Source organism: Pan troglodytes, chromosome 13 (genome assembly GCF_028858775.2).
Source record: "Pan troglodytes isolate AG18354 chromosome 13, NHGRI_mPanTro3-v2.0_pri, whole genome shotgun sequence".
In the NCBI taxonomy this organism is placed as follows: Eukaryota; Metazoa; Chordata; class Mammalia; order Primates; family Hominidae; genus Pan; species Pan troglodytes.
In genome coordinates this window covers 85,292,485-85,309,379 of record NC_072411.2, presented here as the reverse complement: position 1 = coordinate 85,309,379, position 16,895 = coordinate 85,292,485, and the positions used below count along the sequence as shown (strand labels likewise).

The 16,895-nt window shown below is 40.4% G+C and overlaps 1 protein-coding gene across 1 annotated transcript; it reads right to left on the bottom strand.

The window, feature by feature from the left end:
• Positions 1-2,662: 2,662 nt before the first annotated feature.
• Positions 2,663-13,134, bottom strand: LOC470599 (protein lin-28 homolog A-like). The gene is given in 3 exon segments (XM_054678846.1): positions 2,663-12,047; positions 12,049-12,549; positions 13,069-13,134. Coding segments are annotated over 3 exon segments (801 nt in total). The 3' UTR covers positions 2,663-11,813.
• Positions 13,135-16,895: the final 3,761 nt, after the last annotated feature.

The window sequence follows — 16,895 nt, the reverse complement described above, 5'->3', positions numbered from 1 at the left end:
TCATGGCTGTAGTGATTGAAACTTAAGTATATAAATTCATAAAACTTCATCAAACTACACTTAAAATGCTTACTTTTACTTTTTGTAATTACACATTAATAAAGCAGATCAAATTATATTTAATGTCAGTCATTTTTATTAATATTTTCCTTATATTGGTATTTATCTTTCATTTCTAAAATAGAAAGCTATTTTTTTATTTTCTGTCACCATCCCATTCTTCTGAAAATATCATTCCAAAACTTTCTTCTAGAAACTGTCCTTTACCTTCAACAGGGACTCACATTCTATCTTGTGGTTTCTATAAGAACTACTATGCCAGCATTAATTGACCCAGGAGTTGGCAGCTGACCCAACTGGGTCAATGAGTTACTTTCCAAGAGATTCACCTTGACTCTTTATAGTACCTGAAGCTTTAATATGTTAAGTTTGGAAGCCATCAGTAGCCCTACCAGAGAGAACAGTGAAAGGAATCCAGTTTGCTGAGAGAAAAATACTGATGCAGATAAACTGAGTGGTACAGAGAAAAGTGATGAAAAGTTCTAACATTTTAAAACATATTTTCTCAAAAATTTGTTGTATAATAGTCCTTCTCTGATCACTCATTCCTCTGACTGTATCTTAGAATCTCCTCCCGACAAGAAGTATCTATTTACTTTATACCGATTGGGGTTTTTGCAACATGCAACCAAGAGAGTCCTAACTCATACATCATTCAAGTTAGTATGTTTGTATTATGATCCTGCTTAAATACCATGCACATGAAATAAAACCTTCATTAACTGCCAATGAAGGTTTTATTTCACTGGCTATTCCACATGCATATGAGTATAGATATATAAAAATAAAATGATAGGCTTTTGATAAGTATTTTTAAATACCAATTTCTACCAACTAATCTTTGAAATGTGTCACAGTTGACATGAACAGAATAGGATATATTATGTATTAAAATATCTTTACAAAATGGATTTGCTGCTCCTGGTCCACTTCTGCTCATGGTTTTGTCTCAATACTCAAATCAAAAGCAAGTTTTAACACGGACAAATTAATGTGTACTTTCCTGTCAGGAATCAAGACAAAGAAAATTATGAAAAGCACAGATTCAGGATTGGTATGAAATATAGACATAGATATAGATATTTATTTAATGTCTGTTAGCTTTACATCATCTTTAACAAATATTGAAATATTTAACTTTTTAAAAAACAAAGAGAATCTGAAGTTAGGTTGCCTGGATGTAATTTCTAGTTATCCCACTTCCTACCTGAGTGTCCTTGAGCAATTGCATAATCTCTTTTTTCCTCAGATTCCTCATCTACAAAGTGGGAATAATAATAGTACCTGGTATGTCAAAGACATATTTGTACTCCCATGTTCACTGCAGCATTATTCATAATAGCCAAGACATTGGAATTACATTAGTCTGCTTTCATATTGCTATAAAGAGCTACCTGAGACTGAGTAATTTATAAGGGAAAGGAGTTTAATTGACTCACAGTTCAGCGTAGCTGGAGAGACCTCAGCAAACTTACAATCATGGCAGAAGGCAAAGAGGAAGCAAGGCACCTTCTTCACAAGGCAGCAGGAAGGATGAGTGCTGAGCAAAGGGGAGAAGAGCCCTTTATGAAACCAACAGATCTCATGAGAACCCTCTATCACAAGAATAGCATGGGGGAAACCACCCCTATGATTCAATTACCTCCAGCTGGTTTCTCTCTTGACACATGGGGATTATAGGGATTATAATTCAAGAGACTTGGGTGGAGACACAAAGCCTGACCATATCAGGAATCAAACCTAAGCGTACATCAATGAATGAATGGATAAAGAAAATGTCGTATATATGCATACACAATGGAATACTATTCAGCCTTAAAAAAGAAGGAAATCCTGCCTGTAATCCCAGCACTTTGGGAGGCTAAGGCAGGTGGATAATGAGGTCAAGAACTGGAGACCATCCTGGCCAATATGGTGAAACCCCATCTCTACTAAAAATACAAAAATTAGCCAGGCGTGGTGGCATGCACCTGTAGTGCCAGCTACTTGGGAGGCTGAGGAAGGAAAATCGCTTGAACCCTGGAGGCAGAGGTTGCAGTGAGCCGAGATCACGCCACTGCACTCCTCCCTGGAGACAGAGCAAGACTCCATCTCAAAAAAAAAAAAGAAGAAGGAAATCCTGTCATTTGTAATAACATGGATGAACCAGAGGACATTAAGTTAAGTGAAATGAGCCAAGCAGAGAAAAACAAGTACCATATGATGTCAATTATATGTGGAATCTAAAAAGTCAAACTCACAGAAGCATAGAGTAGAATGATGGTTACCAGAGGCTAGGGAGTGGGAACATGTTGATCAAAGGATAGAAAGTTTCAATTAAACAAGAGACGTTAGTTCAAGAGATCTATTTTACAACATGGTGACTATATTTAATAACAACGTATTGTACTCTTGAAAATTGCTAAAAGGGTAGATTTAAAGTGTTCTCACCACAAAGAAAAGTATGTGAGGTAATGTATATGTTAATTACCTCAATTTAGCCATTCCACAATGTATAAATATTTTAAAACAACATATTATACAAAATAAATATACAAAATGTTTATTAGTCAAAACTATATATTTATATTTGAAAAACTATATATGATACTGCTTAGAAAAAAATTGAGAACATTGCCTGGCATGCCATAGTGTTATATAAGAACACTTTTTATGTAGCAAGATCCTATGTAACTGAGTAATCAATTCATTTATTGCTATAATTTTTTTGTTTTGTAACGAAGTTTTTAATGATTTAAACCCTTCTTAGAGTCATACCCTTAAACATAGCTTATGTGAGTAGTTCCGTTTTTTTTTTTTTTTTTTTTTTTTTTTTTTTTGAGTCAATATAGTTTTTTGAACAGGCAAAACCTGGAAGCATTCCCAGAATTGGAACAAGACAAGGATGCCTACTCTCACCATTCCTATTCAACATAGTACAGGAAGTCCTAGCAAGAACAATCTGTCAGAAGAAAGAAATAAAAGGCATAGAACTAGGAGAGGAAGTCATATCATCTCTATTCACTGAGGATATGATCCTGTACCTAGAAAACCCTAAAGACTCTGCCAAAAGTCTCCTAGAACTTATAAAATGGCTTCAGTAAAGTTTCAGGACATAAGATGAATATGCAAATTGCTAGCATTTCTGTACACCAATAATATTCAAGCTGAGGGCCAAATCAAGAATACAACCCCATTTACAATAGCCATAAAAAAAAATATCTAGGAATACATCTAACCAAGAAGGTCACATATCTTTATGAGGAGAACTAAAAAACAGTGCTGAAAGAAATCATAGATGACATAAATGGGAAAACATTCCATGCTGATGGATTAGAAGAATTAATATCATTATAATGTCCATACTACCCAAAGCAATCTAGAGATTAAACATTACTCCTATCAAGCTACCAACATTATTTCCCACAGAATTAGAAAAACCATTGTAAAATTCATATTGAACCAAAAAGAGGCTTGAATCTGAAGCAAATAAAAAAACAACAAAGCCAGGCCAGGCGTGATGGCTCTCTCCTGTAATCCCAACACTGTGTGAGGCCAAGGTGGTTGGATCACTTGAGGCCAGGAGTTCTAGACAAGCATGGTCAACATGGGAAAACCCTGTCTCTACTAAAAAATACAAAAACTTAGCTGGGCATGGTGGTGCACACCTGTAGTCCCAGCTACTGGGAGGCTGAGGCACAAGAATTGATTCAACCAGGGAGGCAAATGTTGCATTGAGCCAAGATGGCACCACTGTACTCCAGCCTGGGTAACAGAGTGAGACTCTGTATCCCAAAAAAAAAAAAAAAAAAGAACAAATCCAGAGGAATCACATTACCCAACTTAAAACTATACTACAAAGCTACAGTAACCAAAACAGCATGATACTAGTACAAAAACAGACACATAGAACAATGGAACAGAAGGGAAAACCCAGGAATAAAGCTGCAAACCTATAACCAACTAATCTTTGACGAAGTCAACAAAATAAGCAGCAGGGAAAGGACTCCCTATTCAAAATGGTGCTAGGATAACTGGCTAACCATATACAGAGATTGAAACTAGACCTCTACCTATAATCATATATAAAAATTAACTCAAGATGGATTAAAGACTTAAATGTAAAACTTCAAATTATAAAAATCCTAGAAGAAATTGTAGAAAATACCCTTCTGGACACTGGCATTGGTAAAGAATTTATGACTAAGTCCTCAAAAGTAATTGCAAGAAAACAAAAATTGAAAGATGGGACCTAATTAAAGAGCTGCTACATAGCAAAAGAAACTATCAACAGAGTAAAGACAGCCTACAGAATAGGAGAAAATATTCCCAAACTATGCATCCAACAAAGGTCTAATATCTAGAATCTCTAAGGAACTTAAATCAACAAGCAAAAAACAACCCTATTAAAAAGAGGGCAAAGAATATGAACAGATATTTCTCAAAAGAAAACATATGAGAAGCCAACAAACATATGCAAAAGTGTTCAACCTCACTAATCAGAGAGACACAAATCAAAACCACAATGAGATACCATTTCACACCAGTCAAAATGGCTGCTATTAAAAAGTCAAAAAATAACAAATGTTGGTGAGGTTGCAAAGAAATGAGAATGCTTATACACTGTTGGTAGGAATGTAAATTAGTCCAGCCACTGTGGAAAGCAGTTTGGAGGTTTCTCAAATAGCTAAAAATAGAACTACCATTCGATGAAGCAATCCCATTACAGGATATATGGTTTAGCTCTGTGTCCCTACCTAAATCTCACCTTGAATTGTAATCCCTATAATCCCCACATGTCAAGAGCCAGACCAGGTGCAGGTAATTAGATCATGGGGATGGTTTCCCCCATACTGTCCTTGTGATAGTGAGTGAGTCTCACGAAATGTGATGGTTTTATAAGTGTCTGGCATTTCCCCTGCTTGCACTCATTCTCTCTCCTGCCACCCTGTGAAGAGGTGCCTTCTGCCATGATTGTAAGTTTCCTGAGGCCTCCCAGCCATACGGAACTGTGAGTCGATTAACTCTTTTCTTTATAAATTACCCAGTCTTGGGTATTTCTTCATAGCAGCATGAGAATGGACTAACACACTAGGTATCTACCCAAAGGAAAATAAATCATTCTACCAAAAAGATACATGCACTTATATGTTCATCGCAGCATTATTCACAATAACAAAGACATGGAATCAGCCTAGTGCCTATCAATGGTAGACTGGATAAAGAAAATGTGGCACATGCACACTATGGAATAGTGCCATGGGGCAGGCTGGTCTAGACAGCAGGGGGATGTTTTCAGGATTAAGGCTTCCCCCAACCTAGTCCTGAACACATCAGGTGCTGGAGCACCTGTGTTCCCATGAGGGCAGCGTGGGCCATGCATGACTTCAAAAGACCCTCAAGGCTTGACTAAGTACACCAGTTTCATTCTGAACATGCTGCTCTAAAACACATCCCTGCTGAACCACAGCAGGATCAGATATGTGAGCTTCTGGCCTACTGATGCTCAAGAGCCAGGGCATGCAGGGAAGACTCCAGAACTCCTAACTCTTGCTAACCTTACATCTGGGATTCTTACGCCCTCAGCTAAAGAACTCGATGAATTTCAACTGTGAAGAGGTTCTTCTAACACTTGGCCATTTCAACCAGGTTTTGCTAAAGTCCTCTGAAATTGGGGAACTGAAAGCCAATTACTTGGATCACAAGTTGCCTGTGAAATCTGCAAGGACCTGCTGTCAGGGCTCATTAAACCCCAAGGTATGGCACCTTGGCATGCGGACTTTTCTGACCCAGAGGAGACTGGAAGGCCTCAGAAGCCAGGTCTTTGTCCTTCCCTCCTGGTTCCTGCCCCCTTTTCTCCCCCAAAGTGAGTCACAGAAACCACAATTCTTTTTCCCCAAGGCAGGTCATAGAAACCAGCACTCCTCTCTCCCAAAGCCAGCCATAAAACCTAGCAAGGTCACTCTCTCCCTTCTCCCTGGAAGACCCTCATTCCCGAGGGGTCCTGCCCCATACCCAGGGGAAGGGGAATTGTACAGAGTGGCCTTGCCAGGTTTCCCCACTCCATCCATCACTGTTAGGCCAGATCCTTTGTGTCCAATCACATTTCTGCATGGCTGTTCATTCATTGAACCTAAATACAAAAATAAAGGTTTTCCCTGGGTTTAAAAAAAAAAAAGAAAGAAAAGAAAAGAAAACATGGTATGTACATACTATGGAATACTACACAATAATAAAAAAGAATGAAATCAATCATGTCCTTTGTGGTAGTGGATGCAGCTGGAGGCCATTATCCTAAGCAAATTAATGCAGAAACAGAAAACCAAATACCGCATGTTCTCACTTATAAGAGGGAGCTAAGTATTGGGTACACATGGACATAAAGATGGAAACAATAGATACTGGAGACTACTAGAGCAAGGAGGGAAGTGGGGTAAGGGATGAGAAACTACCTACTGGATACTATGCTCACTATCTGGATAACGGGTTCAGTTGTTCCCCAAGTCTCAGCACCATGAAGTATACCCTTATAACAATCTTGTACATGTATACCCTAAATCAAAAACAAAAGTTGAAAGTTTTTTTAAAATGAATACAGTTTTTACTGTATTGTTAGCTGAACACTTTAATAATTTTCATGTGTCTGTTTTAAATGTATCTAGTTTTTAGTGTTTTGGGAATTTTTTCTTTTTTTTAGAGAGTACAAGTGCAGGTTTCACATTCATTGTGTCGTGGTGAAGTCTGGGCTTTTAGCATACCCATCTTCTGAATAGCGAACGTTGTACCCAACAGGTAATTTTTTTGAGCCTGACCCTCCTTTTACCCTCCCACCTTCTGTAATCGCCAGTGTCTATTATTTCACTCTGTAGGACCACATGTACCCATTGTTTAGCTCCCACTTATAAGTGGAAACATGAAGTATTTGACTTTCTGTTTCTGAGATATTTCAGTTAGGATAATGGCCTCCAGTTCCATTAACTAAAATATTTGTACATATGTTCATATGTTTGACCTTGCTAACTCCTTGGGGGAAAATTTGACTGTTTTATAATATATTAGAAGTTTTTTAACATCTGAATTTTTTTTTACAGTATGAGTACCAACAAGCCTTTATTTATTCATTGTATTTTCCCAGGGAAAGGAGAAGGAAATGGAAGCGTCAGCATGTGTTAAAAAAATGACTAGAAAATGGGAAAGGAAATACCCAGTACAGCAAAATCAACCATCAAATAAACACACCCCAGTGATGGGATCACCAAAGCCCAAAGGGGCTCAGTCTCCTGCAGTTCAGGAACGAGGGAAAGGGATCAGGAAAAGAACAGACAGCTACAGGCTTTCCTACCCTCCCTCCCCATAAATTCAAGATTTTACACAAAGCTTTGGTTTCTAGCAGTAAACATAGAGTTACATTCATTTGTCTCCTATTAAACAATCTTGTGGCCACTTTGACATAAGTTTCTGTATAAAAGTTCCTGAGTGACTTGTATATACATTCATATTCTCTTTCTTGGCCTGCTGACCTCAATTTCTACATGGAAGGCCCCCAGTTGCATCTCTCTACTTTAGGAGTAAAAATTAAGTAGGTTTGAGCCATCCAAAATACAGCAGTGTCTTTTTTTTTTTTTTTTTTGAGACGGAGTCCCGCTCTGTTGCCAAGCTGGAGTGCGGTGGCGCGAACTCAGCCCACTGCAACCTCCATGCGCCTACCCTCCACCGCCTGGCCCAAGCGATTCCCCTGCCCCAGCCTCCCTCCCGAGCAGCTGAGACCACAGGCATGCGCCACCACACCTGGCTAATCTTCTGTATTTTAGCAGAGATGGGGTTTCACCATGCTGGCCAGGATGGTCCCGAACTCCCGAACACATGATCCGCCCACCTCAGCCTGCGAAAGTGCTGGGACCACAGGTGTGAGCCACCATGCCCGGGCTACAGCAGTGTCTTAAGTGTTTGGCATGAATACATCAAGAAATGGTCAGCCCGGCACGGTGGCTCACACCTGCAATCCCAGCACCCCGGGAGGCTGAGGCGGGCAGATCACTTGAGGTCAGGAGCTCAAGACCAGCCTGGACAACACGATGAAACCCCATCTCCACTAAAAATACAAAAATTAGCTGGGTGTGGCGGGCGCGTGTAATCCCAGCCACTCAGGAGGCTGAGGCAGGAGAACCACCTGAACCCAAGAGGCGGAGGCTGCAGTGAGCCAAGAGCATGCCACTGCACTCCAGCCTGGGCAACAGAGCAAGATGAAGGGAAGGGAAGGGGAAGGGGAAAGGGAAGGGAAAGGATGGGTAATGGTCTTGACTCAGGAAGTTGGGAACAAGGGATGGAGGGTTTTCTTAGCTTCTTCAGGATTTTTGCATACATCGTTTAAGAGTTGTGGAGACACTCCAAACATTAAATGTGTATGTGTGTGGGTGTGTAAGTTTTCTTTTGGGGATGAAGAGAAAAGAGGGCAGGATAGAAGACAAGTTTTTAGGACAGAAGATCTGGTCTAATAGGTAATAGGGGAAGGGGAATACAAAACAAAGGACAGTTCAAGATCCCCACTTTAAGAAGAGGGCCCCCCCAAACTAATGTTTCAGATCTTTTTGCCTGGTATAGAACCTTCTGTCAAAGATGCTTTAGCTATTTTTCTTTCAATACAAAAAGAAGTTTGTAAACAAAACCCCCAAAGAACACGGAGAAAGATTAATACATTATACTTATACAAACTAGGCCACCTAGCAATCACCAATTTAGTGAAATCCTATAAAGCCCAGACAAATACAATAACTGGGGGGGGCAGCATTTAGGGGAGACAAGAACCCAGGATCAGACACACACCACCCAATGCGTTCTATTGCATTTGTCCTGTTTCAACACAGTGAGGTAGGTTTGCGGTGATCTCACAGCATATAAACGAAATCCCCTTTTTCTCCTTTAGCTACCGTGACAATATTAATCACTACTGCAGCAGGGCGGGACGCAGGTCCCAGGCACCACAAAGCCCTTGCTTATGTGTCTACCTGGAACCCATGAATTTTGAAAGGTTAAGGATACCTTACTTCATATATCCATCCCTCGACAGCACAGGATTAAGTATAAGGGTATTGGTCTTAAAACTTATCCTTACCAACTCCAGTTTTATGAGCACACATACCCTGTTGTGCATGGAAGGCCTAGCCTAATCTGGTGAAGAATGGAACTGGGGTGTAAAGCATGTCCTGTGCCCTAGGATTAGTCAACCCTCACCTAATCGTGGCTTCCTCTCTGGGCCTTTCACCTGGCCCAGTCTCTCCTAGCCTCTCTGTACCACCATTTACTGTTTAGACTAATTCCCAATCTTCCAGTAGGAGGCAATCAAGTCATGGGGCAACCCAGTTAAAACCTAGTCTCCCATAAAACATTTTCAAGGCAGAGGGGGTTTCAAGAGGACACTATGGCAGAAAAGCCAGCTCTCATTGGTAGAAATGAGGTAGTTCAATAGGCTGTGCACTCCAAATAATCAATCTCCACAGTGGCAAAAACAACAAAAAGTATAGTTTTAGTCTCTGGTGTATGATGTTCCCCTTCCTGTGTCCAAGTGTTCTCATTGTTCAATTCCCACCTATGAGTGAGAATACGTGGTGTTTGGTTTTCTGTCCTTGTGATAGTTTGCTGAGAATGATGGTTTCCAGCTTCATCCATGTCCCTACAAAGGACATGAACTCATCATTTTTTATGGCTGCATAGTATACCATGGAGTATATATGCCACATTTTCTTAATCCAGTCTATCATTTTTGGGCATTTGGGTTGATTCCAAGTCTTTGCTATTGTAAATACTGCCACAATAAACATACGTGTACATGTGTCTTTATAGTAGCATGATTTATAATCCTTTGGGTATATACCCAGTAATGGGATGGCTGGGTCAAATGGTATTTCTAGTTCTAGATCCTTGAGGAATTGCCACACTATCTTCCACAATGGTTGAACTAGTCTACAGTCCCACCAACAGTGTAAAAGTGTTCCTATTTCTCCACATCCTCTCCAGTACCTGTTGTTTCCTGACTTTTTAATGGCCATTCTAACTGGTATGAGATGGTATCTCATTGTGGTTTTGATTTGCATTTCTCTGATGGCCAGTGATGATGAGCATTTTTTCATGTGTCTGTTGGCTTCATAAATGTCTTCTTTTGAGACGTGTCTGTTCATACCCTTCGCCCACTTGTTGATGAGGTTGTTTGATTTTTTCTTGTAAATGTTTTTAAGTTCTTTGTAGATTCTGGATATTAGCCATTTGTCAGATGGGTAGACTGCAAAAATTTTCTCCCATTCTGTAGGTTGCCTGTTCACTCTGATGGTAGTTTCTTTTGCTGTGCAGAAGCTCTTTAGTTTAATTAGATCCCATTTGTCAATTTTGGCTTTTGCTGCCATTGCTTTTGGTGTTTTAGACATGAAGTCCTTGCCCATGCCTATGTCCTGAATGGTATTGCCTAGGTTTTCTTCTAGGGTTTTTATGGTTGTAGGTCTAATATTTAAGTCTTTAATCCTGAATTAATTTTTGTATAAGGTGTAAGGAAGGGATCCAGTTTCAGCTTTCTACATATGGCTAGCCAGTTTTCCCAGCACCATTTATTAAATAGGGAATCCTTTCCCCATTTCTTGTTTTTGTCAGGTTTGTCCAAGATCAGATGGTTGTAGATGTGTGGTATTATTTCTGAGGGCTCTGTTCTGTTCCATTGGTCATATTATCTCTGTTTTGGTACCAGAACCATGCTGTTCTGGTTACTGTAGCCTTGTAGTATAGTTGGGTCAGGAGAGGGGCAAGGGATAGCATTAGGAGATATACCTAATGTAAATGACAAGTTAACAGGTGCAGCACACCAACATGGCACATGTATACATATGTAACAAACCTGCACGTTGTGCATATGTACCCTAGAACTTAAAGTATAATAATAAGTATTCCTGCTGTGCAGAACTCAAGCTGCTGCCGACTTATCCCTGAGATTGCTCATGCACCTGAGAATACAGTGCAGGAAATGATGGCCTCAGACTAAAATATACAAAAATACAAAACCAGAATATTTATATTAAGGAAAAAAAAGTTAAACTGCACAAGATACATCATTTGCACACAGCTAGTTCAGTTGGCATCCTGGAGAAAGTGGGACTCAAGGTGCAGTATCAAAGGGAGCAAATAAATAAAATCACATTGGCCTAGAATGGGGCAGGGGTAAGCATAGGAGCAGCAGGTCTGCAGCTGTTCCCCCAAACATCCTTTCTGCCATCATCACTACCCATTGCTTGGGACAGTTGCCAGCACCCTATCCCAAAAGTGGGTATATGGATACAAGATGTTAAAAAAACACTGCCTTACTCCTGATAGATTTCCTTCCACAGGATGCAGTGGCTTGGCTCCATCAATCTGGTCTTATACTTAATCATTTCACTCTGGCATGGGAATTATTACATATCCTTCTTTAAAGGAAAACAACTTCCCTATCCAGGCCACTTTCAAAAGCTGGAAATTCTGGGGATGGAGCCTCAGATAAAGCATGCAGATTGTAGGGTGATTCCCACCTCCTGGTTGCCCCCAGAACCCTCACTTGTATTTGGACAGAGCACGGTTGGAGTTCCTTTGACTCACCCTTTCCCCCAACAGAGGGAAGAAAGGGTGATGGTGTGAACCCCAGCCTGAGAAACATGGCAGTGCCAACTAGCCCCAATGTACCCTATTCCCACTTTCTCCACTCTGCCTGCTCCTCAAAACTTCCTGATAGCAAAAGAATAGCCCCCACCCATTGTGGCTCAATTCTGCGCCTCCGGGAGCAGGGCAGGGCTGTGGATTTCTTCTTCCTCCTGAAAGTACGTTGGCTTTCCCTGTGCGCTAGGGCCCTGCTGGGCCTTCAGTGGACATGAAGCTACCATATGACTGATGCTCTGGCAGAAGTGGCACTTCTTGGCCTGGGGTGGCATCTTGCATTCCTTGGCATGATGGTCTAGACCTCCACAGTTGTAGCACCTGTCTTTTGATCTGCGCTTCTTGCATGTTCTTCCCCTTTGGCTACCTCTCACTCCCAATACGGAACGCCCCACCAGGTCCGGTGACACGGATGGATTCCAGACCCTTGGCTGACTTCTTAAAGGTGAATTCCACTGCTTCACCCTCCTTCAAGCTCCGGAAGCCTTCCATGGGCAGCTTACTCTGGTGCACAAAGACGTCCACTGGCGGGTCGAGCGCGACCACGGCGCGGGCGGTCACGGACAGTAAGCCGAATCCCATGTGCAAGTTGAACCACTTACAGATGCCCTCACCGTGCAGCAGCTGAGCCTCGTCCGCCGCCCGGGCCGCATCCTCCGGCGCCTCCTCGGGTGCCTCTTCTGCCGCCTTGGCGCAGCCACCTGCAAACTGCTGGGTGGACACGGAGCCTATGGTCGTCGGCTGAGCCCGTGGCCCCGGGCCCCTGGTCAGGCAGCTGCTGGCCCCGGAGAACTCCGAAGACCAACATCTGAATTTACTAGAATCCTGATTGTTAAGTATATACTGTCAGGAACAAATTTTTTATTACAGAGTTCATAGAACAATGCTGAATTTACCAAACTTAGTATTTTGCTGCAACTAGAAGCTCCAAGGGTTAAGAGGAGGCACGGTTGATCTAGCTAATCTCAGATTTAAAAGGTAAGAATGTCCTATTTAGGAGACCCTTCCTTATACACCTATCACTCATTAATTTTCCCAAATAATTTTTGATTTATTAAATAGACATTTTCTTACTTTTATACACAGTTCCCATAAAGTATACACAAAAGTCAAAAAATAAATTTTCTTGTCACAAATGGTTAGGTATAATATTAATCATATCTCATGTTACACAAAATCTGTGAATTTTGCTTGTTCCCTTTACAACTGAACCTACAGACAACTGATTAAGTCCTGTGGGCACCAAGTTGTGGTTAGTTTCTATTCTTCATTCCTAATCTTTTTACACCTTTGAGTCAATTGTGTTATATTTATAAGACATGAGCTTTCATCACTTCTATCAGTACCTTTAATTTTCCTCACTTTCACTCTCCTTCTTGTACTTGTCCATTCTTGTCCAGAAGGTTCAAAGCGGTTGTTTATAGCCATGGCTTCTTTGGGGCCACCAGCTTTAAAGATCACACAAGCTTGGATCTGTCAGGGCCCACCATCCCAACAGATAGAGAATGACTAAAAGTGAAGATAATGTGGGGAAGGTCAATGGACAGAGTCAAACAATTATGAGAAAAAGACTTCATCCTAGTGTGATCATTTGAACCCCGGAATTCAGACAATTCTATGACCTACTCCTGGAATATTTGGATATATAGTACATAAAAAAATCCCTTTTTTGCTTAAATCTTAACCTTTTTATTTTAAAATAAAACAGATACAGAGAGTCACACAAAATACCACTCTTGAAATCACCCGTGAAGTCAAGAAATAAAAATTTGCCAATTGTCTCAGAAGCCCCTTGTATTAGTCTGTTTTCACTCTGCTAATAAAAACACACCCGAGACTGGCCAATTTATAAAGAAAAATAGGTTTAATGGACTCACTGTTCCACATGGCTGGGGAGGCCTCACAATCATGGTGGAAGGAGAAAAGTTTGTCTTACATGGTAGCAGACGAGAGACAATGAGAGCCAAGTGAAAGCAGAAAACTCTTATAAAACCATCAGATCTCAAGAGACTTATTCACTACCAGGAGAACAGTATGGGGGAAACTACCCCCATGATTCAATTATCTCCCACTGGGTCCTCCCCACATGTGGGAATTATGGGAGCTACAATTCAAGATGAGATTTGGGTGGGGACACAGCCAAACTGCATCACCCCTCTATGTGCCCTTCCTCTATCTCAAAAAAGTAATCACTATCTTGACTTTTATAGCAATAATTTCCTCATTTCTTTATAGTTTTGCCACCCAAATGTGCATCCCAAGCCACTATAGTTTATTGTTGTCCATTAAATTTTATTATCATTTAAATCCCTTTCATCTATGTGTTCTCCCCACCCTCTTTCTTTACATTTGATCTGTATTCGACCTGTCTGCTTTCCCAGTGAAGTTTGCCAATTACATATTCATGACACAGTTCAGCATGTTCCTCTGTACTCTGTTTTCTGTCTTCTGTTTCCAATTTCCAGCAAATTGGCAGCTAGAGTGAAAGGCTTGATCAGACTCAGGTTCAATGCCTTTAGCAAGACCACAGGTGGTATGGATCTTTAGTGAAATATAATGTCTAGTGGCCTCTTTCAATTGTGATACAAGCAGCTATTGTGGTTCAGTCTCATGTTGTAAGCAGACAATTTCTCCAAAGAAACCCTGGTTTCAAGACGACATATTTGACATTAGGAATACACATTACTACTGAGCTGGTCATTGTTTCTAGAATTCATCTCAGTCTTTCTCTCCATATTCATGAGTTCATGCTGACACTTCGAATTGAAATTCAAAGCTACAGAGTTTTTATTGTTGTTGTTTTAACTCAATCTTTTCTCAAACTTCTCTTTTCTAGTCTCAGTTGTCTCTATTTTGCTTGACTTGCTCTGACTCTATTCCAAGCTGTTTCATCTTAGAGTGGGGCACTGTCCTGGAAAAGAATCCTTGCAAGTCTGTTTCAGTGGTGAATCGAGAAGCTAAACGATTCCAGATCCTTCAGCACACACTGTCATTCCCTTGCAGTCACCCAATACCAGATTGAACAAAACCCTCTCAGTATTCATTGCTGTTCTCAAATTGGTCTGCTCACTTTATGGTGAACTTCTGTGACTATTTGGTTCTCCTCTTCTCCACTGATTCCTCTGCTCTGTCTCACTGTACAGGTCTTGGGTCAAGTGGTTTGTCTTCATATACTGACTGTCTTTGGTTTGTGGGGATAGCCTGTCTCCCGGTTTTGTGGTAAATATTGTCAATAGGTTTTTAGTGTTGCTATCTAGCTGTCTACTTTTATGTAGGCATTTGGAGACACAACAACGCCTTCACTGCTGCCATATTCCCGGGATCACCCAAACTATTTTAAGTAGATTTTTGCCATTGTAAGTCAAGAGCATATTGACTAACACAGCCCCCAGTTCTTTTTTTTTTTTTTTTTTTTTTTTTTTTTTTTGAGACGGAGTCTCGCTCTGTCGCCCAGGCTGGAGTGCAGTGGCGCGATCTCGGCTCACTGCAGGCTCCGCCTCCCGGGTTCACGCCATTCTCCTGCCTCAGCCTCCGGAGTAGCTGGGACTACAGGCGCCCGCCACCACGGCCGGCTAATTTTTTTTGTATTCTTAGTAGAGACAGGGTTTCACCATGTTAGCCAGGATGGTCTCGATCTCCTGACCTTGTGATCCACCCTCCTCGGCCTCCCAAAGTGCTGGGATTACAGGCGTGAGCCACCGCGCCCGGCCTCACAGCCCCCAATCATTTATCTCATTAAAGGCTACCTTACATACACTAACATCAAACCATTAAATTAAAAGAAAATAGCATAATGATAATTTTAAATGCTTATAGTAAATATAGACTCTAAATGAATGGCTAAAAGTGAACAATATACTTTGAAATAAACCTTTTTGTTAGCTATTTTTTTATGGTCTTTAGTCCTTTAGTGGGTGCTCCTAACATTTTAAAGAAAAATGTCCAGCAGCAGATTTGCAAGTTTTCTTTAGCATAAGGCCCATGCCCTAGTTCTGTTAATCAATAGATTTGAGAACACAAACTCAAATCATGTTAAATTATTTCCCTAACACAACGTTTACAGCAGTTATCTCATCTATTGATTAAAGAAATAAACTGAAAACTTACTCTACTGTGATCCGTAGAGTCAATGCTGCAGGTGAAACAACTTTATAAGGAAGTATTCAGGAAGAGAACCTCCTCAGACATGGTTCAAAATCGCTGGCTTTATATTAAGCTATGGTAAGTTTTTAGTACAAAATATGAACTAATTTTGAAAATTATCAGTGTTATTAATGAGGAAATGAGTAACCCACTGGTTCTATTTTATTAAATAGTAATTTAAAGTAACTTGAAATAAATCCAATGATCCTAAAGTCAAGTGCTACTGCCTAGGCTTATCTTTTTTCATTGGGCCAAAAATGGCCACCACTGCTGTTTACAAACAAAAACAGGTTATATTGTGAAAGCTTATAAGCCTCTATCGTCTTAAAATCAATAACATTTAAATAATATTGTTGGGTGAAATTGAGAGAAAAGCCCTGCAGTTAACTCACCATCTCTGCTTTAATTTGTGAAGGAAGTTTCATGCTTGTAGGAATTCAATTGCAACAATCATGAGATTATTACTCTCCATTAATATATTCTTCAGAGCTTCTCATAGGCTTTAGTTAAAAGGAGCTACACAGATGTAGGAAATGACAAGATACTGCTTGGTCTCCATCACAACAGAATACTCCAAAGACCTCTCAAACGACACATGTCCCATTACATTATCCCTCGCACCCTTCCATGTTTATTTGTGGTGTTGAGACACTATATAGCTTCTTGTTGACTTTGCCCTTTTTGCTCAGGGCAAACCTCACGTTTTTTAAGATCTCTGCAGCAACTGCTGCAATAAACTGCTGCCTGCTGGGCCATCAAATCGAGATGCCTTGTGAAAAAGAAATGTTTTTTTCTTTTTCAGCTCTCCATTCACATTCCATTATGTGCCATACACAAGACAATTTTTATTTTTAGGCTCGCCCATTATATTAAAAGTAAAGGGCTAATGGTGGAGAGAAAGAACTGAAACAATAGGAACTTTGTAAGAGTGGCTTTTTCTAATTGTTGGTTATAAGAAAATGAAATATAAAAATCGTAACTCTTTTTAAGAAAAGTGCAGAAGGAAATGCGGCTTAATAGCAAGAAAATGATGTTTTAAACACTTG